At 43.0% G+C, this 23,406-nt stretch overlaps 2 protein-coding genes across 3 annotated transcripts; both read left to right on the top strand.

Annotated features, from left to right (window-relative positions):
* The first annotated feature begins 6,336 nt into the window (after positions 1-6,336).
* Positions 6,337-11,894, top strand: matn1 (matrilin 1). Its single transcript, XM_065470514.1, has 10 exons — positions 6,337-7,564; positions 9,010-9,194; positions 9,286-9,450; positions 9,548-9,770; positions 10,590-10,721; positions 10,829-11,001; positions 11,090-11,321; positions 11,411-11,563; positions 11,643-11,736; positions 11,837-11,894. Exons 1-10 carry the CDS (start codon positions 7,477-7,479, stop codon positions 11,892-11,894), a joined length of 1,503 nt encoding a protein of 500 aa, XP_065326586.1. The 5' UTR covers positions 6,337-7,476.
* A 1,599-nt stretch (positions 11,895-13,493) lies between these two features.
* sesn2 (sestrin 2) lies at positions 13,494-22,890 on the top strand. 2 transcript variants are annotated; one of them, XM_065470961.1, is made up of 11 exons: positions 13,494-14,481; positions 15,354-15,419; positions 16,052-16,240; positions 19,195-19,377; positions 20,283-20,513; positions 20,634-20,769; positions 20,846-20,961; positions 21,106-21,189; positions 21,697-21,803; positions 21,896-22,040; positions 22,273-22,890. In XM_065470961.1, the coding sequence occupies exons 1-11, from the start codon at positions 14,146-14,148 to the stop codon at positions 22,357-22,359; spliced, it is 1,680 nt and encodes a 559-aa protein (XP_065327033.1). In that variant the 5' UTR covers positions 13,494-14,145; the 3' UTR covers positions 22,360-22,890. The 2 variants fall into 2 exon arrangements, with proteins under 2 accessions (XP_065327033.1, XP_065327035.1); XM_065470963.1 differs by lacking the exon at positions 13,494-14,481 and adding an exon at positions 14,878-14,961.
* Positions 22,891-23,406: the final 516 nt, after the last annotated feature.

Consider the following 23,406-nt stretch of genomic DNA (forward strand, 5'->3'; position numbering starts at 1 on the left):
CATATTTTGTTTTTGTCTTTTGATGTCCCTTTTAAGACAGTTTGTTTTTGCTCAAATTGTAGCTTATTTCAGGTACCTCAGAAAAGATATCTTGGTACCAGTTTAGAAATCAGAACGAGATGTGAAGAAACACTACACTGAAAAATAACATCACTGAGTCTGTATTTTTTTTTTTTTTAAATTGGCTAAAGAATTAATCAGGGACATTCAAGTCTGGGCTTAAGTCACATGTTCTGCTAAAATATGGTGATGGAAATGTTGCACAAATGTAACCTGCTACATTTCAGAGGAACAACCCCCCCCCCCCCCCCCCCCACACACACACACACACACCACTGTTCAATAAAGACACAAATATACTATAATATCCTTAAAGTTATAAGTAAGTTATAAATATATATGTAGTCCTGTTGCTTTCTTGTTTCTGAATGTTAGGGCTTCAAAATGTTTCTGGTTCCAATGTTTCTGTGATTCGGTTAAACTGGATAAAGAATTTGTTAACAATTCAGTCCTGCTGTGGTCACCCATAAGTAGAAGCTGATTTATAAACAGATAATACGAGATGTGATCATAATGGTCCACAACTCTGGCCATCAAGATGAAGGTCATGGCTTAATTTTAGACTGGTGGATCTCCCCTTCAAGGTTTTCTCCCCGTGCACTTCTAAACTGTTCCCAGTGATGCTGCTAATTTTAGATCAATCCTGTTTTGCACGCTGGATTTTCGCCACTGTGTTAAAACAGTGAGATTTTGATCTAAAGTTTCATATCAGAAGAGGACAGGTGGTGAAAGCTGATTATATTCGTGTGGTCCAGCATGTTCACGTCCCTCGTTTTGGGATCCTCTAATTTAAATGAGGGGTTTTTGTCAGGTTTGATTCATGCTTGATTTAATCCTAGGTTGGTGGTTTTTAGTGTGAGACAACCACGTGCCAGTATCTGTAGCATTAAACATGCAGTTTTTCAGATGTTCCTCTGCTGGGGAGGAGAGTGGGTTTGACTGACAGTCTGTAATCTGATGGAGGAAGATCACGACAGTGGATTTTAGAGCAGAGTTACTCCAGACAATTACTAATACAGCCCAAAGCCTTAATCTGTGTTGCCATCTGCTGTGTTCTCACACTTACTGCACTTGCACAGCGTTTATCTTTAGTATGCAAGTGAGTAACAGAGGCTTGTGGAAACCAAATCCCTATATGAAACCCCACCTCTGAAAGAGCTGAAGGCTTTTTCCTGAGACTAAAAAAGACGTTTGGGAGCAATGTGACATTTTCTTGCTCTCTGTAAAATCAAAGGTTTCCTGTTTTAACTCTAGTTAATATTCCTGGTTCGTACTCCCGCTGTTTGTAAAGTTTGAAGTACAGCTTGGAATGGTGTGGGAGTAAGAGAAGGAGATATGATGAGAGCAAAGAGGAGGTGGCAGGGACTGAGGGAGCAGATAAAGGACAGGGGAGATGGAGGGACTGAGGCAATCTGCTGGTCTAGGAACAAGGGAGGAGAGCTGAGATGAGCTGTTGCTATGGGAGGAGAAGAGGATGATGGGTGGGCTCTGCCAGTAGGCGTGGGAGGGAAAGAAGATGGGGATGAAGGAGAAGTGTGTTTGTAGCACGGGGAGGGGGTTCTGGGATGAACAGAACTGTTGGTTATGTAAGCTCTGTATTTGGTTTTTAATGAACCTCTCTTCCTGCTCACTGGCTACTGAGCTGTTACTGTTGGCAGGAGACGAGCAGCATAAACACACACACACTCGCGCACACATTCCCAAAAACTTCATTTGCAGTGCAAAAATTTCTTGCATAACAAGGCACGCACAGAACTTTATTTTGTGAAGAAGTGAGGGCTCTCTTCAAACTCACTGAAGAAATGTTTTTACTCGGGCTGAAGTCTGATACTGATTGGCTCTTTTTTTGCGTAGTACTCGCGCTATTTACATAATTTCAGAGTCCTTCATGTATCACTGAGCTTACACATGTGACTGAGGAGCGCTTCATGTCAGGTTACTCTGTAGTTATTTTTTCCAGGACTTCCCTCGTGTGAACAGAGAGCGCTCAGAGCACAGCTGGAGGGGCACGACTGTGTGTGTGTGTGTGTGCGTGTGCATATATGTGCATACGTGTGTGAGCACAGGTATGGGATGCTTCTCTCCAGCCCGATCCCACCGTGTCAATATTTTCTCAGTATTCTGAGATTTGAAGAAAGGCAACTTGTTTCAATATTTATGGATGTGGTCAAACATTAAATCCTCCCACTCTTTCCAAAAGCTGTGACAGTATGCGTCCACACACACCGACTGACGGTTAAAAAGTAAAAGAAAACCCCACACTGCTCGGTCAGATCAAGTAATGGAGTTTATTGATATTGGTGGATAAAGTTTATTGATATAACAGATTGAAAGTAATGATGTTGGTTGTAGAACAAAACCGAGACACAGTTTGGAGTTCCTCCAGTCGCCTGGTTCAAATAGCATTAAACTGTTGATTTTTTCGTTTGTTTTTAGAAGATACGACAAACAGACTTTGTTGGAATTGGAAGAAGATGGGACACGAGGGAGAGTTGCTCAGGAAAACAACACCCTATTGGATAAAATAAATAGATTTGTGTATTCAAGCGTGGTTTTAAAAACGAGGACAAACAGTGGAAGGTCCAGATTTGACAGCGATAAAATATCTCAGTTAACCTTGTTGATAGTAAATATTTCCACTAAAAGTGGCATTATTTGTGTGTTGCCTTATGAAAATGCTTAATGGCACGCAGTGAGGCTGAGACGGAGGAATGTGTTTGTTTTACACTTCTTTCCATGCACTCCCCGGGTCTGGCAGTACTATTGTGATGATAGTTTTCTAAACCGAGCACCTTGAAATGGTTGGCAGAGAAAAAAATTAACTTACAGGAACGTTTCCCTTTTTGGGAAAAAAGCAAATACATTGTGTCTTAATATTAGATTTCTATTTTGCTACAAGAAGGTAAACGGATGGGTTGGAAAAAGGAAAACCTTATATAACTGTGTAGTTTGAGCTGATTGTGGGTGTCCAATGAATGAATACTGATCATTATTATTTTTATTTTTTTAATGGATTAGTGCTTAAAAATACTATTTTTCCAAAGGTTTCATAATCTCATAGAGCAGCTTTGACTTGGGTGGTAGAGGGGAACTTCTACTAATCGGAAGGTCAGTGGTTGATCCCGGCTTTTCCTGTCCGCATCCCAAAATGTCCTTGTGCAAGACACTGAACCCAAACGCCTCTGTAATGCCAACAAAACCAGGCTGTTTACCATAAATACCAGGCAATAACTCCAGGACTCCAGGGCTCATTCGGCTGACTGATGAGCTCATGCCATGGTGAGGCATCAGACATCCATCTGTCTCTCTGCAGTTCACAAGAGCTCTTATTTTTCCTGCAGAATTGGTCAGAATCAAACTTACCAACAATGATTGACCAATGGATCTTCACCCAAATGAAGCTCAAGGTCACATGTGACACACACACACACACACACACACATGTCTGGTTTGCTATCCTCGTGGGGACATCCCATTGACATAATGCTTTCCCTAGCCCCTTACCCTAACCCTAACCATTAAAAATGAATGCCTAACCCTAACCCTTACCCTAAACCTAACCATAACCTAATTGTAACCCTGACAGTAAAACCGCATTTTGAGTGTGAAAATTGCTTTCAACCCCGAGGGGACCTGGATTTTGGTCCCCACGGTGCAGAAAGTCCCCACCAGGATAGTAAAAGTCAGATTTTGGTCCCCACCAGGATAGTACGAACCCGTACACACACACACACACACACACACACACACACACACACACACACACACACACACACACACACACACACACACACACACACACACACACACACACACTTTCCCAGTATTGGTTTGCTTGTGTCCCGCTTTGATGGCATTTTTACCATAACTAATGACTTTAGGGTTGGTCGAGAGCTAAGGCTGAGGTGTAGGTGTAGTATTGAGTCCTGGCAATACTGACTGTAACAGGGCAATGAGCTGGTTAGTCAATCCATCATGACCAGTGTAACTTCAGGTTTCAGTGTTTCACAGTATGATGGTGACAGATTTTCCCCACCCTCTGCGTTTTAGATGATAAACCTACTATTGTCTAGTAAATAATCTGGCAGTCCTTGTGTTTTGTACACAGATCATTAAATAACACTGAACAATCCAGCAGCCAATGAAATTAAATGTGCTGGTGGAGCTGTACCATAATTTCCAGTTCTAAGGATGGTTAATGGCCTAATTGCAGGTATCTGGCATAGATGCTCACTGCTGACTGGATCTTCTGTAATTGTACTAAAGTGGAAACTACAGTGTTTAAATGCATAGCAACTACTACACATGCTTCAAACCCCTCCATTCCCTCTAATTCATTAAGATCTAAAGGTCTCTACACACCGGATGCGTTAAAAATATTTTTTTTAATGCCGCCATTCACTCCCTGATTCACACCTGTTTATTTGCACACTCAATTAAGACTCCTGACCTCAAACACTCTGATTTGCTTGATAAACCGGATTAAGTTTGTTGTTGCTTAATAAGAAGGACTCACAGGTAGAGTGCTCAGCTCTAAGTCAAAAAAGGTGTGTGATTAAAAAAACAACAACTGATAACTCAGCTCAGTCTCTCTCTTTTGCTGGGGTGTTTTCCTCCAGTAGGCGGGCAGCGAATGACACAGGCAGGTAAGTTTTCTAGGATAAAGAAGGACAAGGCATTTGAGTATAGATTCAAGGATTGGTAACAGGGGACCATTAAAACACCTAAGCAGCTCTACCACACTATATTACTACCACAGTATGTTAACAATCTGATAACAAGTGCAGAGAAGAGCCAGGAGGAGGAAGCACAGTTAGTGAAACAATCACACACCCACACGATAAAGAGAAGCTAGACCAAAGGGCGGAGAACAGAGAGAAATCAGGCCAACACCTAAAGGCACAGAAGACCACAACAAATTTGCCCTGGATATAAAATTGGATTAAAATATTTATCCTAAATTGTTGTTGAATGACTTTTTTCTCAGTCAAACAAAACCAGCTTTTTAAAGGTGGCACTTAAAATTTTTCTAAACTAATAATTAGCCAAAGATTAGGGAAAAAGTAACCTAGTTAACTGGCATTCACAGTCCTACTCTACTGTCATTAAGTAAGATCTGCTCTGCAGTTTTTTAAATCATTTTTCCGTATTTGAGCTGTTCTGCTCGATATCTGTGTGACTAAAGTCGTGCGTCAACACAGGATGATAAGGGTTACACAAGGAGAACTGAACAGGGCTGTTGAAGGACATCAGCCCAGGAGCAGGACTACTATCTGCTCCTTTGTGTGTGGAGGAACAGGAGGAGGAGCACTGCCTGAGCCTTACAAAATGACCTCCAGCAGGGTACCCGTGCATGCCTCTGACCAAACCTAAGCTAACCTAGTCAGGTTAACTTTGACTGGCCTGTCTGTAGAACGTCTGTGGAATATGTCTCCTCAGATGATCACTGAGCCACTCCCAAACTGGTCATGATGTTGCAGATTTGTTCACACCTGTCACAGGTGCTCAGTGTAAACCTGTGAAGAGAACAGGGTGCCAGTGGTGGACCTGCCAGTTCAATTGCACAGTGCTGAGATCCGAGCAATATAATCGTTGTGCCCTTGTGACACCTTCATGGACTCTGTTTCTTTCAGTGTTCCTCCAGTTTATTGCTCAAAGGAGCAGACACTGGTGCTACTGCTGGGTTTATATCCTTCTACGCCTCCCTGTCCAATTCTTCTCCTCTATCTGTCTTATTCTTGTCCCTGTTAGCACTTTAATTTGCACCAAAACAAGTGAAATAGATTCACAGTGGTTTTCACTTCCTTAAATGAACAGACTGATATCCCTGAAGTTTTGCTGACTTTGTGTTTTACTGCGATGACCGAATATTCCTGTAATGTTTTTGAGCAGATTAGTTCTCAAATGCAGGTCTGGTTCTTTCAGCTACCTGCTTATGTTTGCCCAGCCTGCCGGTAGACAGTGTTACATAACCTGTGTCTCTCTGTGTGTGTGTGTGTGTTAGTACATAATGCTGTGCATGTGTGATGTATCTTCTCTTATGAGCCAAACTGACCATTTCCAGAGATGACACACTGTCCAGGAATAACATCTCTTCTCTTTTTAATCTAATGTTTCACCACCATTACACACACACACACACACACACACACACACACACACACACACACACACACACACACACACACACACACACACACACTCCCTGTTCAGTTGGTTTTGCAGCATGTTCACTTGGAAATCTGACTAACTGGTTACTGTACAGCCAGAGCCCGACTCCTCTTCCCCTCACAGACCTCCTCCTCAATTGCGGCTTGTTCAGTGAGTGTGTGTGGAGGAGGAAGGGGGTGGGTGGGGGTTCAGAGGAATGTCTGCTTGTGTGTGGGGAAAAGAGGGGTCTCTGTTGAGTGTGTTTGTGTGGACTCTATAGCAAAATTAAAGATGTGTATGTGAACTTATTGATGAAAGTGTGTTTTGCTGCTGTGTTTACTCCAATGGGGCCCTGCTGCCTGTCATACAGTGGAGAGTATATACTGGAGAAGTTCAGGAGAAGATGATGAAAAAAGGAAATCTGATTTACCTTTACTCTCATTGTGTGTGTGTGTGTGTGTGTGTGTGTGTGTGTGTTTGATCTGTCTTATTATAAAACTGATTTGAAGGTAAAAAAGCTTCAAAAGGGTTTAAAAATGTGAAGCAAGGAGATTGAGAATGACACTGTACTGAAACTCAGAAACCAGGAAATGGATTGTATACTTACAATTTAAAATTTATAGAAAAATGCGTGCACACACACACACACACACACACACACACACAGCTCAACGTGTAGAGCAGCAGGAACACTGTAGGCTGTGTATGGCGGCTCTGCTTCACTTCCGCACCATAAATGTGTGTTTGCTATACGAGGGAACACGGATAGAAAAGAGGAATTCATGTCGGTGTTTATTTGAGCTTTGGCCAAATCCAACCTGGGGCAGCAGCACTGGCACGCGCTCGGCACCAAACCCCAGCCGCTCCTGTACCCCCAGCCAGACACGCACATACTGTAACCCACTGGGGGACCGGTGCGCACACACAACAAAAATTTACCACCTTCACATACACACTTACCTGTCCATCCTAACCATATCAAGGTGTGTTTGTCTTTCCCTGCCCACCGTTTTAGGTCCTCCCAGAGCAGGTATTTCCTTCTCTTTCCCACAGACGCACACTCATCCGTGCACACACTGCAGCTTTAGAGGGGGGCTGTCTGTGGGCTGAGTGTGTGAAGCTCGTGCATTGATAACCTGCAGCTCAGAGTCGCTTGGTCTCACTTTGTGGCCGTGCCCATCGCTTGGAGCTCCGCTTCGCTTTCTTTTCTGCTTCCCAACTCTAGGACCGTCTGCGGCCACGCTCGGACCCCCCGCCTTTGTCACCATGATGCCCAACCAGCCGTTGTTCCTGCTGTTGCTTGGCCTAATAGGAGCCCAAGCTAACTTAGACCTTCGCACAGCCGCTGCCATGGGTAAGAATAATGACCTTTAACCCCTAAAGCCTGAGTCTTAACTCCTGTTGATTGTGTGATGCTTTGCTTCTAACACCCATTTGCCTTTTATCGTCACAAAACTGAACTCATAGAGCAGAAAAACCTCACACAGCTTTTAAAAAGCGAGCATTAGTCTGGTCTCAACAGGTGAGAAATATTGCTCTGATCATCAGTTTGCCTTTTAGGTGAAGGACATAACTTTTTATTTTTGAGTGGTTAGAATCTTTTTGTGTGATGTGTGTGAATAGGCTGGATGAGATGCTGTACCATCATACATTTTGGGGGGAAAAAAGGAAAAAGATAGGCTTTTTATTCATATTTTCTTTGTGGACACTAACTTTCTGTATATAACATAGCCATTTAAGAATGATAAGTAAGGGACTGGGAGAAAAGGTAAATGGACTGGTTCTTATAGCACTTTTCTACTCTACTTGAGCACTCAAAGCACTTTATGCAACTCAACTCTCCTCATTCACCCATTCATACAAGCACTTTTTTAAATGCTTTCTATTCATTCACACTCATTCACACTCTGATGGATACACTAGAGAGCAACTTGGGGTTGGTATTGTGCCCGAGGACATTTGGCATGCAGACTGGAGCAGCCTAGGATCGAACCACCAACCTCCCAATTAGTAGATGACGTGCTCTGCCACCTGAAAAAAAGGGGTTATGATGTTCTTTCAAGTGGTTAAATTGTATAAGCACATTTTGCATAATTGTTTTGTTTAGGATGGAGTGTGGCTGTTGCTGTTTCTTGCATGTCAAAGATTGAGAGGAGGTGTACAGAAGGAGAAGGGGGAGGAGGGAGGGAGAGAGGTGAAGGGCGAGGAGGGAGATCAGTGATATTCAGTAGACCCTGGAGGCTGCAGTTCGCTTAATGATGCCAAAATGCCCGCGTTTACACTGAAAATGCTACGGGCCACCAGCTGTATCACTGTAGCAAAGCTTAATTTCATCACACCTTTTCTAAAAAAATCTGTCAAAGTCCATGTTTTTTGTGTGAAAATGTAACCACATCTCACGGCTTTTCTTGGTGGAATCTAATTATGGATTAATTATTGATATATTCATGCAAGAGATACCCAACAAGCTTTCTGAAAATACTTAAAGCGGGTCAATGGCTCTTTTTGTGTCCTCTCTCCATCGCAGTACTTTCACCTTTCCCTCTCTCCACCCTTGCTGCCTCTGTGCGTCCTGTTTCCAGTCCTTCCTCTCATATACAGCTCACCACTCTCCATCACCTCTGCCCTCCCCTTTTCCTCTCAACAGCCCTTCTCTCCGTGCTCCACCCACATCTCCCCTGACTTTCATGATCTCCATCCATCATCATGAGGAATGATGGAATGAGGAATAATTTATAACTCTATAAAATGAATATGAGATTACGGTGACATCCGAGTTGCTTTTCTCTTCACGTGTAGCGGCAGGTTTGTGCAAAGCCCGTCCCACCGACCTCGTGTTCATCATCGACAGCAGTCGCAGTGTTCGCCCCTCAGAGTTTGAGCAAGTTAAAGTCTTCCTGGCAAAAGTCATCGAGGGGCTGAATGTTGGACCCAGCGCCACTCGTGTGGGAGTTGTCAACTATGCCAGCCGCGTTAAGAATGAGGTTTGGATAAAGTTTAAAAAACGATTTCAGACATTTCTGATTTGTTTTCTCTCATTTCGATCTCACTCACTGCGCTGTTGTGGAACTGTAGGTGTCTCTGAAGACCCACCGCACCAAAGCCGGGCTGATCAAGGCTGTGACCAAAATTGAGCCGCTGTCCACCGGAACCATGACTGGCCTGGCCATCCAGTTTGCAATGAATGTTGCCTTCAGTGAGGCTGAGGGCGCTCGTGCAAAATCTTCTGACGTCGGCAAGGTCTGCCACACGTTTAGATGCGTTTGCACATGAAATTCACCTCTTCCATAACCCCAGTGGTAACTTTGTAATCTATTTTGAACCCTCACTGTCACAGGTTGCCATTATTGTGACAGACGGGCGTCCCCAGGACAATGTAAAGGATATAGCTCAACGTGCACGAGACGCCAGCATTGAGATTTTTGCCATCGGTGTGGGACGCGTGGACATGAACACTCTGAGGCAGATGGCCAGCGATCCTCTGGATGACCATGTGGACTATGTGGAGAGCTACAGCGTTATCGAGAAGCTCACCAAGAAGTTCCAGGAGGCCTTTTGTGGTAAGAGGGGGAGAAGGAAGAGATGAGAGAAGGATTAGAGATGTACTGTAGGAGGTATAGATACAGCAGCAAGAAAGAGGGATTCATTATATGCACACCTTCATTCCTGTGGAGAGAGCTGTCTGCTGCTCCCCTGTACTGAGGGTAAGGTGTCTGGACTGTCATCCTTTTCATTCCAATTTATTCTTCTCTCCCTTTTGTCCTCTGCTCGTCCTCGACAAGATTACAATGTATTCATTCAGTCCTTCAAACTCATTTAAAATTCCCCACAGCACGAGGGCATTAGGGTAGAAACAACCTTTTGGAACGAGATTTAGTCCTGTTCTTCAGTCAACTCTCACATAACCGAGAGGCGAGACTGATCTATCTGTAATTACCGATCCATTAGTGCCAATCATTAAGCCTCTAATTAGTGATGCCCTTCGGCGCTCCCAGTCTGCGGCAGCTTCGACTGCTGTCTGCTTCTCGCTTTGCGGCAGCCAGCATCGCTGCACGTGCAGATGATGAGAGCAGCATTATCATAGTGTTAAGGAGGAGCCTGTGCATCACGTTAAAAAATCCTCCAGAAAACTGGATTTTATTAGCTTAAGGCTGCTCCGATCTTTTCCTCCTTTTGCTTTAAGGCTCCACTGGATTTTTGCATTATCTACATATATTCAAACCTGTTCAGGTCAACTGCAGGTCACAGTGGATCATTAAAAAAAATCAATGCTAGAATTTCCCATTTTCAAACTGACATAGTTTTATTTCTCCCTCTAACCCTACCCGCCTGCCCCCTCTTATGTATGTGTGTGTGTGTGTGTGTGTTGTGCATGTAAGAAGACCTAGTGTCTGACCTGTGTGCCACTGGGGATCATGACTGTGAGCAGGTATGCATCAGCACCCCAGGATCATACAAGTGTGCCTGCAGAGAAGGTTTTACCCTCATGGACAATGGTCGTAGCTGCAGTGGTGAGTGGGTGTTTGTCTCTGAAGGTATGTGTCCAAGTATGATAAATATGCTCTGACATTAACATGCCCTGTGTGTGTCCGTGTTTGTATGCTTTGTTTTTCACCAGCTTGCAGCAACTCCGCAACAGACGTTGTGTTTCTGATCGATGGCTCTAAGAGCGTGCGTCCTGAGAACTTTGAGCTGGTCAAGAAATGGATCAACCAGATCATCGACAAACTGGACGTCAGTGAAAGCAAGGCTCATGTCGGACTGGTGCAGTACTCCAGCACAGTCAAACAGGTATGAGTCAGTTTTTTTCTTTTTTTTATATTAGAGTAAGCATTTTCACTTCCACCCTCATCATCATCCTGATTCTGCTCCACCGCAGGAGTTTCCCTTGGGCCGCTACAACAACAAGAAGGACCTCAAAGAAGCTGTGAAAAAGATGGCCTACCTGGAGAGGGGAACCATGACAGGCCAGGCTCTCCGTTATCTGGTAGAAAACAGCTTCAGCTTTGGTCAGGGTGCCCGGCCTGGAGTCACAAAGGTGGGCATCGTCTTCACCGATGGGCGCAGTCAGGACTACATCGGAGATGCTGCCAAGAAGGCCAAGGAAAACGGTTAGAGGGAGCGGGAAGGTTACGTCTAAAGCAGACTAAAAATATATTCTTATGTGAATCAGATGAAGGAACGAGTGTGTTCATTGCAGGCTTTAAAATGTATGCTGTCGGAGTGGGCAATGCAGTTGAGGACGAGCTGAAAGAGATTGCCTCTGAGCCAACCGGAGAGCACTACTTCTACACTGCCGATTTCAAGGCCATGAGCCAGATTGCCAAGAAGCTACAGATTAACGTCTGTGATGGTGAGAAGTTTAAAAGAAATGAGTTGTTATCCTTCACAAATCACACAAATCTTCAACCTGTGTGTTCTTGGCTCCACAGATGACCCTTGTGAGTGCGACTCCCTTGTAAAGTTCCAAAAGAAAGTTGAAGCTGCCCTACAGGCTCTAACAAAAAAACATATCCTTTATGACAGGTGACACTGTCTGAGAATATTATTTTGGGAGGGAGTGTGTTAAAGTTGTTTTCGCACTGTCTGATTTATTGACTGCCTTCACAGTTTCTCTCCTTGACAGAATCTTACTAGAGAGCATGTCGAAGAGGATCGCCTTGCTGGAGAACAAAATCGTCTAAGGACTCGTATCCCATTACTCACCTGCACCCATGTACAAATACAAACACACACACACACACACACAAAATTTACTTCCTGTAAAATACTGAAGGCACACCCCTCTCCATATAGATGTGTGTGTATGTGATAATCCAGACTTTGGCTCTCTCCTACCCCTCCAAACCACCTCTTATTTTTCTACACTTCTGCTCGTCTCTTCTACCCTTGGGACACAAACCCTTTGTTACCACATGAACATGCCTCTGTGTGTGTGTTTGTGTGTCTGTTTGTGTGTGTATGTGCCCTGAAGGTCATCCTCCAAAGCCAGCCTGTGTGTTTGCTAATAAAAGTCTTCCCTCATAGGGAAACGGTGATGGAACGCTGAAGGGTTTTTCTTTGTTGCTGCCAGTGTTGAAGTTCCTGAAACCCCAGAGAGTGTGTGTCTTGTCATGTCAAACGAAGCAGCACATCACCTTCACTTGTTTGTCTGTTTATATGTCACTGTCATATTTCCCTATTCCTTCATCTTCTTCATTTTTTTCTCCTATCATCCTCACAAAAGTTATCTTGCATTGTATATGATATATACAGGTAAATTAATATAAGATATATGTCTGATACTAAGGACACATCATTGATTTCTTTTTATTTTCCTAAATAAAGGTGATTCAGGAAGTAAACAGAAAATTGTGAAACCATTATATCCCACGCTAGAATTACACGTGCACATACAGACACAAAGAACTGTGCACATATAATTTATACAGTTTTAGTTACTTTAATATAAAAGATTGTGGAAAAACCCAGACGTTCCACAACATGGTTTCCAGAGGACCAGAAGGACTAGGTTGATATTTCCAGCAGGTCTGCCACACATTAGCTCAGTGACCTGATTCAGCACACAGACATTTTAGGTACTTCCCAGGTGGCAATGTCCAATACAAAGTCCGAGCTGTTTGCGGTAAAGTGCTGGGTTCTTGTATAATTAAAGGATTGTTGCAGTTGTGAAGGTAACAGAATGACATCAGTTAATCTACTATCTAATTTCAGTGATTTTGACTAAATGATAAAAGTAATTATATCATCATTATGCATATTAACACTGATGTCTGTTTCACATTAAATATTAAACTTAAGCTTTTTCATTTTTGTAATGTCAGTAATTTTATGACCTTGCTCAAGGCTTTGGTAATTGATGTACGTTTACAGCTTGCATAATTACTAAACACAAAATACTATCCAGGTAAAAAGACTAATTGGGATCAATAATGTCTTTTTCAAGAGAGATCTAGCCAAGATGGCAGCAGAAATTGCAGAAAAGTATAATATAATAGTTCTACAAATATACTATGTGTCCAAAAAAAAGACTGGAGTGATTACAGTGTAGAACACAGAGTGGGTACAATAAAGCAGAGTCATAAGAATACTTGCAAAACAGGTGATTTTTTTATTTTATTTTATATATATATATATATATATATATATATATATATATATATATATATATATATATATATATATATATATATATATATATATATATCCCTTCGTGTATCATCTTGACTACAACCTGTTTATCAGTATAAGCAAAGGCATTAGAAATGAAATAAAATTTTAAAAAAAAAAACGCCTGAAACGAACACATGCTCACTTTGAAAAGAAAAGAGAAAACAGACACTTATGGATACACTGTTACTGTTGGTAACATTTAAAGAGACAACAGCCGCCTGCTGTTTATCACAGGAAAGTTGCGCATACGTCACGATGACGTTGCACGGGGGAAGCTCGCCAAGATCTGAGCGGAAGGAGCGTGTGAAAACTCTCCATTATTCCCGGTGCCTTACGCAAGATAGTTTTAAGTTTAACTCGGCATTATGTCCACGATGCTCAGTCCAAATATAAATCAGCGGCTCGCGTTGTTTTCATTACCGGAAATCGTCACAGCTGCGGCTGAAAGAGTCTGCAGCATCTGCTAACAGCAGTGAGCTAGCGTAGCGAGCTAACCGCCGGCAGCCGGCGTTCACTGTCAGGAAGCCGGGTGGGAAAAAAAGGAGGCGCTCTCTGAAGGTGGTTCGTCGGTGTTAATGATTTGCGAAGCAGACGATTGCGCAGTAAAAATAAGAAGACCGTCGGCAGATACCTCGAGGTTGTGTCAGTGAAGAAGAATAAATGTTTTCAGCTAACGTTAAGGGTTAGCGTTAAGTTAATACTTTAGGCTAACTGCTGCTCGGTAACGACAGGCAGCTCAGCTCTACCAAGGTGCTCCGGGACATGGCCAGTAATCCCGCGGCTACCTGCCAGGCTAATGGAGACAGCAAGCCGGGAGGAGTTCCCGCCACTCGGCGTTCGTGTGGCCACCGGTCCGAGTCTGAATCCGATGCTGGACCGACTTCGAAGAGCTTAGCGCGACTGTGCAGCAGGGATGACGGGGAGCGGAGAGCGGCTCTGGAGGAGTTAAGCCAGGGGGTTCTCCAGTGTTTAGACCTGGACCGGCACGGCTCGGAGCGACTGAGTAAACAAACTCTTCTGCATCTGCTCCGGCTGTCCAGGTCGTGTCCGCTGCAGGAAGTACGGGAGAGAGCCGTCGAGCTCCTTCGGACCGCACAGGTAATGCATGCACAATTCACCGACAGGCTTCCCCTTCTTCTGTGAGGTTTGCAGGCCGCATTAACTGACAGCTAGGGAAAAATCTTACTCCAATAGCGCTCGGGCACCTTTGTACCATTAAAGGACTTTTAGGTACTCTCAGGAGGACTGCTTTTGCTTTGCATGATGACGTTATAAGGTTAGGTAAGGGTAGGTTTACCTCTCTCATCAGCTGATGGTGATTTTTATTGCTACCGGACTGCTGCTGGTTTCATCAGACTGTAGGTGATGCAAGACTCTGCAGCGGTGTGCACAAACAACCGGGCCGGACACGCCCCCTCCCGGTGCCTGAAAAACACACCACCAGCAGACACACCCCCGACTGCTTTCACGGCCCAGTGTAGCTTCTAGAAATTAAAAAGGCAGGCTGCTTTAGACGCCTTTCATTTGTGTTGAAAATAACAAACAGGGCAACGTTTAGCGTCCGAGCTTCTGATGTCGGTGAGTTTTAACGCGTGTTTTGGTTAAACGTGGAAGTTTGAAGCGTGCTAGTTACGAAACGGGTGTCCTGTTACGGTTCAAAGAAGGTCTAGGCAAGCTAAAGGAGGCTGAGGCGTTGTTAAGCTGAACATATTTCATATAAGCATATCAGCGATTTGGATAAATGTAAATATTTAAAATGGTAAACTTTTTTTGTGCATGGAAAAAGTCTGAAAAGGTATTTTTCGCGTGTCAGTCACAGAAATGAACTGCGTTTGAGGTTGATTTCCGTAGACAAGATGAATCCTTTAAGGTTGATTGGAATCTTGACTGAAATTTTGATAAACCAGAGCAATAATCAAGTACAAACTGATTGATAATTACGTGTTGTTTGTGTCTTCTTTTGTTACCAGGAGCAAGGAGTCGAGGTACCTCGGGCTCTGGCCTCAGGTCCAAGTGCCTTTATCCCTGCAAAAGAGGTGTGTATGCAATTTAATAAAAAAGAATGTGTTTCCGGAATACTAAAAGTATGTTTTTGCTATTTCCATTGTTTGTGTGTCAGACTTGCACCCTCTCCAGATGCCAGATTGTTTTTTTCCCCCTCAGGTTGATGTCAGAGTGGCACACAGCTGGCCTTCATGTCTAATCCTGTGATTTTACAGGGCTTGTTTCAGGCTGCTAACACAATGAACTAACAGCTGTCACTTTGAACTTAATCTTTTCATATAAATATAATTGAAATAAAAAAATGTTCTAAACTTAAATATATTTGAATCTCCATTGGCCTACATTTTATTTCCCCACAGGGTTTTTTATGTAAGTTTATTTTTAAATTATTTTCCGTTTTAGAAACCGACATACGTAATGACTTAACAGACTTGCTCATTGAAATGATGTTATTTATTCTGCTGCAATACTACACTGCCTGTTGCATTCGACAGATGCAACACCCGAGCTGAGTTGCCAAAGCTAGTGGCTGATAATGTCTTAGCTCATAATGTGACTCATTCAGATTTCTTTTTCTTTTCTTTTTCATAAAGAAGAAGGAACCTTAATCAAGTTTACTCAGGATTCAGTTATGGTTTGTTTTTGGGTTTTTTTTCCTCTTTAGATTTTAAAAGGAGGGCCAAACCAGGATGTCCTGATTGAGTCTTTTCTTTCGCTGGGGCGTGTGGATCACATCTCCATGGTCATGGCGATGCACCCAGCCTACCTCTGCTGCTTCCTAAAGACCCAGCATGCTTTGTTGGAGATGGACGGCCCCTTGCCCCGTCACTGGAGACACTACATTGCTGTCATGGTAAGAAAAATGTTTTTTAGCCGGTGACATCCTGATCCTGATGTATCCTCCAACTTTAATTACCTTTCAGCAGAAAGCTGACAAATTGATTTGAATGGGGTTTCGTCATAATTTGGACTGTTTGTAAAACACTATTCAGCATCCTTTAAGGTCTTTTGTAGGAGAAATGTGAAATAGTATATGTAGTTCCTTAAAAATAAATCATATGTATGTGTACTGCAGCCATGTGCATGCACGATGAACCAAATAAAGAAATAACAATTGTGAACATCAAAGTAAATTCTCACTCTCAAACAGACGAGATTGTTGTTTTAGATTTTTTCCATCGTAGTAGTTCTGACACTTGAGGTTAAATCGTTTTGTCAAAGACGATTATTGATACAAAATGATTATAGTTCTTTGGTCTGCATTTAATCTTTTCTACTGTTCAAACAAAATCTTAGAGTAGATATTATTTGAGTAACATCCCAACTGTTCAAGTAACAGACTGTGGATGAGTTGGGGTTTTTTAGGGGGGTTTTGTGCTTAAATTTAAGGGGGTACTTGTGTCTTTTCTTCTGTCTTCACTGGTCTTAAGTATTGCCGTAATAAAGTTTTATAATATAGTTTTTAAACACCAGAACCTTTAATTGGCCTGATGTACTAGTTAGACAGAGCAGTGGGTAATATTGGTGGACTTGATGTATGATGCTTGGTACGAGTTCTGAGCATTTGATGAGTGCGAATGCTATGGAAACACACTTATGTGTTGTCTGATGGCAATGACTGTGTTAAGGCTCAGGTCCTTTGTTGTCCTCTGTCTTCTCTCTGGGACCTTAGAAGTCTGACTTAGAGCATTACAATAGCAAGCACTGATGTTAATGGTCCGTTTTCAGTAGGGATAGATTGAAATATAAACACAGCAATAAAAACTGTATTGCTTCCTCCTGCTATAGCAATAAACTGGTGCTAAATACTGACATTGTTATTAAATGCTGCAGGCGTTCTAAACAGTTCTAAACCACCACATGTTTGACTTTCCAGAATTCCTGCTTCATGGCTTCTTGTCGTGACACGTAGTAATGTGTAGGGAAAAGCAAAACAAAAACAAATGAGAACTTTAACTAAGTAAAAATACCAGATTACAGTGGATTATCACATAATTCCTGCTTTTTTTGCTTTTTACCCCTCAGTCATAAAAGGCTGATGGGGATATTGTCGTCACCCCACTGAACGGACAGCTATGTGGACACCCAAGATTATAAACGTTAAGAACGAAGTGACGAAGGAGTTTCAAATTGATACCATAGGTGTGTCTAAACATCTCTGAAGAGTTTGAATCTGTGACCTGGACCTCGAGGTCAAGGTCGGAGCTCAGGTTTCCTGAAAGTCTTGTGAATGTGAAAACTTGAGAAGGAAGACACCAAGGATTTTGAAGTTGATACCATACATGCTTCTATTAACAATCTTTGAAGAGTTCGACTCTCAGTGACCTTGACCTCAAGGTGAGAGGTCAGGTTTTCTGAAAATCTTGTGAATGACTGAACAACTTGAGAATAAGGCGACATAGGATTTTGAAATTGATACCATAGGTGTGTCTACTAGGACGCTGAGAGGTAGCACTGGCTGTTTCCAGTATTTCTCAGTGTTTTTCATTGTTATGTATTTACGTATTTTGGATGCTTGTCTTGCCTATCATCAGAATGTTGTGAATATGTTTTTCTCATATTAGCTTCTAACTGGCTCCATGTTAACGCCAGAACTGAATTTAAAATTCTTCTCCTCACCATAAAATCTGGACTAATCGAACTCCATCATATCGTGAAGACCTTCTGGTGTCATGTTATCTCAACAGAGCACTTTTTCTGTCAGACTACGGGCTTACTTGTGATTCCTAGTTCTACTTTTAGAAATTCTAAAAGTAGAATAAAGATATGGGGCTCCTCCCTAACACCAGCTCCCAGTTTGGATCCTGGAGACAGACACCCTCTCTTCTTTTAAGATTAGTCTGAAACTTTCTTTTTTGATAAAACTTATTTGTAGTTTTCACCTGACGTCAGAGCTACTGGGACACAGCCACCTGGAGGGCAAAACAGAACTCTGGTCCATCGTCCTCCAGTCCGTACTTTGAAAGCTTTCATCCTGGTAGCAGTGCAACCTGAGGGATTCTTTACAAGATATAGGTAGATGTCACAAAACTGGAGCCCTGGGAGAGACGTCACCACTATCAGGGACTTTTTGAAAAAGCTGCAGAGGCAGAATATGCATCAGAAGTCCCCAAAATTCACAGTTCTCTTTATATCTTAGTTTTTCTGCCATGGATAGATGATCAAAGTGGTCTTAGCTTGAGACAGGTGAAGAAAAAACCAACACTTTTGTCCTGCAGTACTACTAACTGTCTCTTATTGGTTGTGAAGGCAAGGGTAGCGAGTTGGCTAGTTAGTGACTAAAAACTATGAATAGTTATGGCTGGATTACATGACCCTGAAGCTTCCTTATTAATGCAGCTGTAGGCTCAGGCTGCTCTGGACTTCATATATTTGTATAATAGAGTATTTAGAAGGTCGCATTCTTAATGCTTAAACATCTGCATTCAGTTGGCAAATAACACACATTTTGGTAATGGTCACTGAACAGTAATGGCAATGAAACCTTCAGGGACATCCAGAAATTGTTTCATAGCAAGACAATAGGACATCCAAAGACTGTTAGTGCCTTTCTGCTAATGCGATCTATGCGTCTTCAATATTGCATCACATTAGCAGCCCGTAACACTTTAGAAATACCACTCACTGCACTCACTTGTGCAAGTTCAGCTGTGTTGTTTTAACCTCTGACACTTCCTCTGCATTATGCATTTGTTACACACAGATATGTGAACAGACATGTGTAATATGTGAAGCGTTGTTTTCAGTGGTCAGGGTTAGAGTTTCTCTTCCTTGCTGTTAACTTGGACGGTTCTTTGTGTCTCGCAGGCTGCAGCTCGGCACCACTGCTCATACCTGGTGCAGCAGCACAGCGCAGGCTTCTTGGAGGCCGGAGGGGAGGAGAGCTGGCTAAGCGGCCTGGAGCACGCTCCCGCCAAACTCCGCAGCCTGCAAACACTCAACAAGCTGCTGGCACACAGACCCTGGCTCATTACGCAGCAGCACATCCAGGTCAGACACATCTCCCACTCGCCCACTCTCTCCCTGTGTCTTACTCCAACTCTAATTTCTGACTTGAATCCAAACTCACTCCCTCAGTGACTCAGCCGCTATTCCCTGTGTGGTAAACACCTAATTGTCTTCCCTATAAAGAGTAGCAGATTGATTTTTTTTCAGACACTATCATTTTGCATCAGCACAGACAGGTGTAGTTCCGCCTCTTTAAATCTGATACCCAGGATTGTGAGAGTGAAATATCTGATTTTCATTATCATAGTCAAAAGAATTGACAATGACAATATTAGTGTGATATCTTTTTTTTTTTTTGGGGGGGGGGGGGGTTCCCTTCTTTGGCACAGTCACCCCAGATGTGTATCACAACGGAGGTCAACTGAACCGTGCCTGGATTCACTACTTAAGCACTTCAGCGTGCACAGTTAAGCACACTTATCACCTGAGTCAGACAAACTGACCGCGGAGGTCAGATGTGCTCAGGTGTAGCACTGGGTGACTAGTTTGAGCAAACCCTAAATGAAGCTTTCTTCATGTGTTGTTTCTCTCTACAAGGTACCACATTGTCGGCATGCACAAAAATCTATCTGCAACTGCTTTTAAAAGATTAGGACTAACAACAGTTATTGGCACTTAAATTGTAAGCAAACTTCAGAACCATCTAACAGGATTGAACATAACACTGATTGATATCTTCTTAAAGTTTAAGTGTATCATAGTGCTTCCAGTAGAATTTTCTACTGTCTAAAATTGCAGTTAAGGGAAATTGCTAAATGAGATAATGCTGCTTATCTCTAGTGCAGACAGGCAAATCAAACCACCAACAAATGCCAAACCGGTGACACCCCCAGCAAACACACAGTCTGAAACTGCATGAGCCCGACATCTGCCTATCTGCCCCGCAGGAACTGGTGTGCCCTGGAGCAGAGCCTCGCTGGTCATTGGCTGAACTGATATACGCCGTGGTGCTCATGGCGCACGCTCACTCGTTGTGCTCGTTCGTTTGGGGCTGTGGTTTAAACCCAGAACCTGACCACATTGGGGGCTACACCTTTCAGCCTCCATCACCCAGTCACCTTTCTCACAGTCCTCACAGCCCCGCGCACAGTCCCGCTCACGAGGACGGCAGGCATGAGGTGAGTCAAACAGATGTTCTGATCTTAGGCCTAACAGGCTTAAAATGACAGGAGGGTGGAAAACTGTAAACACGCACTGAAACAACAAAGCCCCAACTTCATTTATCTGATCTTCTCCAGCTGGCTGATGGAGCGGTGGAGGTGGAGGTGCTGATGAAGAGGATGGTGGAGCTGCAGCAGCAGCAGGAGGAGGAGTGCACACAGGAGGAGATGGTTACTCGCTTTGAAAGGGAGAGGAGTGAGAGCATACCTACAGGTACAGATCCGACTGTTTACCCCTGCGTCGCTCTGTCACCTGTTGACTCACCACTTCCTCTCCGATGTTTGTTTAGCGGTGGTGAGGGGCGCTCCACCTGACCTGGTGTTGCGTCTTGTGGAGGAACAAGAATTCAGATATGAGGACTTTGCTCCCAGAGGAGAGCAGGCACCACCCACCATGCGAGCACAGGTAGTTTGGAGCATTTTTTTGCTAAGGCATATTTTTCCTTTTTTAAAATCTATGTCAAACTTATTATAGTGAGCAACACCCCTTGATTTTGTGTGCCTTGTGTTGTAGACGGTAACGTTGTTAATGTTTGTGTCTCATGTGTAGGACTATTCATGGGAGGACCATGGATTCTCTCTGCTCAACAGGCTCCTGCCAGACATGGGCCAGCTATTGGATGAAAAATTCCAGGTACCCTCACCAAAGGCTGATGTGTGGGTGATATGAAAGGTCTATCTGTTGAAGTGCGTATTACACTACTTCACCTAGCTGAGACTAAGAATGGGAGGAGATATTGTTGACCTCCTTGTTTGTTTATACACTTGAAATAAAACTGCTTAGTGTCAGGAAAGAGAAGTGGGTGGTGAATACATGTGTATTGTAGAAAAGAGTTTTCCTGGCTTAGAGTAGACTGCAAATACACCGAAATCTTTTTATTTGCACTTATTCCAGATCATTCGGTAAATAAACAAATGACTGACACCAATCCCAGCTCATTTTTCTTTTGTGAATTTTACAAGCATCGCCCGGTTTGGTTAGACTGTATATAAAGGATGGAGGTCTGGAAAGTGAAGCCACTTTTGGAAGTGTTTAAATCTGTATTCTGTATAATGGCCTACAGGAGGTGATCTTCTCATTGTGTAAAGTATATAAAGTTATAAAATGAATGAACTGAGCAACTATAATGTGAATTTGCAGATTGTGTGCAATTTGACCTACCACAGGATGGCCATGCATGAAGGCGTGGATACTCACACTCTAAGAAAAGCTCTGTGGAACTACATCCACTGTCTTTATGGAATACGGTGGGTGTAAAGGTGCCACCCACGCAAAAGTTCAGCCACCTTTAATATTTCTCTACTGTAGCATTAACATTTATGTCACTCCGCATGTCCAGATACGATGATTACGACTACGGCAGTGTGAACGTGTTGCTGGAACGCTCTCTGAAGGTGTTTGTAAAAACCATGGCCTGTCACCCCGAGCAGACCACAGCACGCATTTACCACTCCTTCTGGAGACATTTCAGACACTCTGAAAAGGTATGACAAGTTCAAACAGGCACTTAACCTGGCCTCCTCAGTCACGTATCATTTGACATTTTAACACGTCATCTCTCTTTGGTACCCTCAGAATCAACTAATGTATCATTTGGCATTTCAGCGCGTCCTTCCTTTTTTAAATGTCATCAGAGAAGGAAGTGTTACAGCATGTCACCTTGTGAACTGAAGGAAATGACATGTTTCTTTTCATTTCTTTTTTTTTTGGGTGCAGGTTCATGCCAACCTAATAGTGATGGAAGCCCGGCTACAGGCGGCACTTCTTTACATCTTACGAGCTATTACACACTACATGAGATGACAGCCTCGCTTCACTCGCACACATTTTTGCAGATGCTGAGCCAGCTGTGATTTACACCACAGTCCAATCCTTGTGTACACACACACACACACACACACACACTACAGTGAATGTTTGCTCATTCATATCGTATGTTTCAGTGTTAATGTTTTGATGCTGCTTTGCGCCTGGAATGTTATGTATTTAAATTGCGTTACCATTTTTTGTCTTTATTTTGTTCCTTTTCTTCTTTTTTGCACTGAAGTCTATCATTAGGTTTTAATTTCACACTTGAACCTCAAGTGGTGCTGTCTTGCACACGTTCCTGTCACACAGACGCCAGGTGCGGTGGTGGAATTGGGTCTGGCATATCAAAATCAGTGTGGTGATTCAGATTGTTTTCATTGCTGAATGTTTGCTTGTCAGACAAACGCCATTGATCACACCAGTACTACTGATGACTCAGTCCTCTCTGTCTGCTGCACACTGAGGCTGAGATGAGACAAACAGCTTGTATTTTTATATACAATAAAAGTTACTTTGTTATCAAAATCAACAGTATTGTGTTTTGTTTTGTTTTTTTTGCTTTTTTAAGTCTTGCATTCGTATACTGGGGAAATATGGGCAGTTTGGGCTAATTAAGTTACATTAACAAGCCGCAAGATGGCGACAAAGGCTTAAAAAAAAACTTTTTGAAGGCAAGTTATTCTTGTGCAACTCTAATTATAACGATGTGCCAATAACATCTGTCCGATTTCTGTTGAAATATGCAGATCACAGACAGAAAGGTGCCGGCACAGTGAGCCGCCGCACTCCCGAAAGCATCTGCTGCACTTCTGCGTTCTTGCACGCGGATGTCACACATCTTATTCAGTCTTCCTGTCGTTCACACGAGTTTGCTAAACGTGTAGCTCACCACCGCATCTGCGCGTCGTCCGCACGAAGAGACTGCAAACACTCCCCCAGCTGTGTGTAGGATACACTGTTGAAGAACCGGAGCGTTTTATAATCGCTTTTTTAATCGCATTCTTTCGAGATTACAAAAACAAAAAACTTTCTTATCGGTTT

This window comes from Pelmatolapia mariae, linkage group LG22, assembly GCF_036321145.2.
Source record: "Pelmatolapia mariae isolate MD_Pm_ZW linkage group LG22, Pm_UMD_F_2, whole genome shotgun sequence".
Classification (NCBI taxonomy): Eukaryota; Metazoa; Chordata; class Actinopteri; order Cichliformes; family Cichlidae; genus Pelmatolapia; species Pelmatolapia mariae.

Bases quoted from the DNA above. Each gene is read 5' to 3' on its own strand.
- sesn2 (XM_065470961.1), top strand. From the start codon at position 14,146: ATGGCCAGTAATCCCGCGGCTACCTGCCAGGCTAATGGAGACAGCAAG. The intron at 16,241-19,194 runs GTAAGAAAAATG...TGTGTCTCGCAG, and splicing joins GACACTACATTGCTGTCATG to GCTGCAGCTCGGCACCACTG. The intron at 21,804-21,895 runs GTGGGTGTAAAG...CCGCATGTCCAG, and splicing joins CACTGTCTTTATGGAATACG to ATACGATGATTACGACTACG.
- matn1 (XM_065470514.1), top strand. From the start codon at position 7,477: ATGATGCCCAACCAGCCGTTGTTCCTGCTGTTGCTTGGCCTAATAGGA. The intron at 7,565-9,009 runs GTAAGAATAATG...CTTCACGTGTAG, and splicing joins TCGCACAGCCGCTGCCATGG to CGGCAGGTTTGTGCAAAGCC. The intron at 11,737-11,836 runs GTGACACTGTCT...TCTCCTTGACAG, and splicing joins AAACATATCCTTTATGACAG to AATCTTACTAGAGAGCATGT.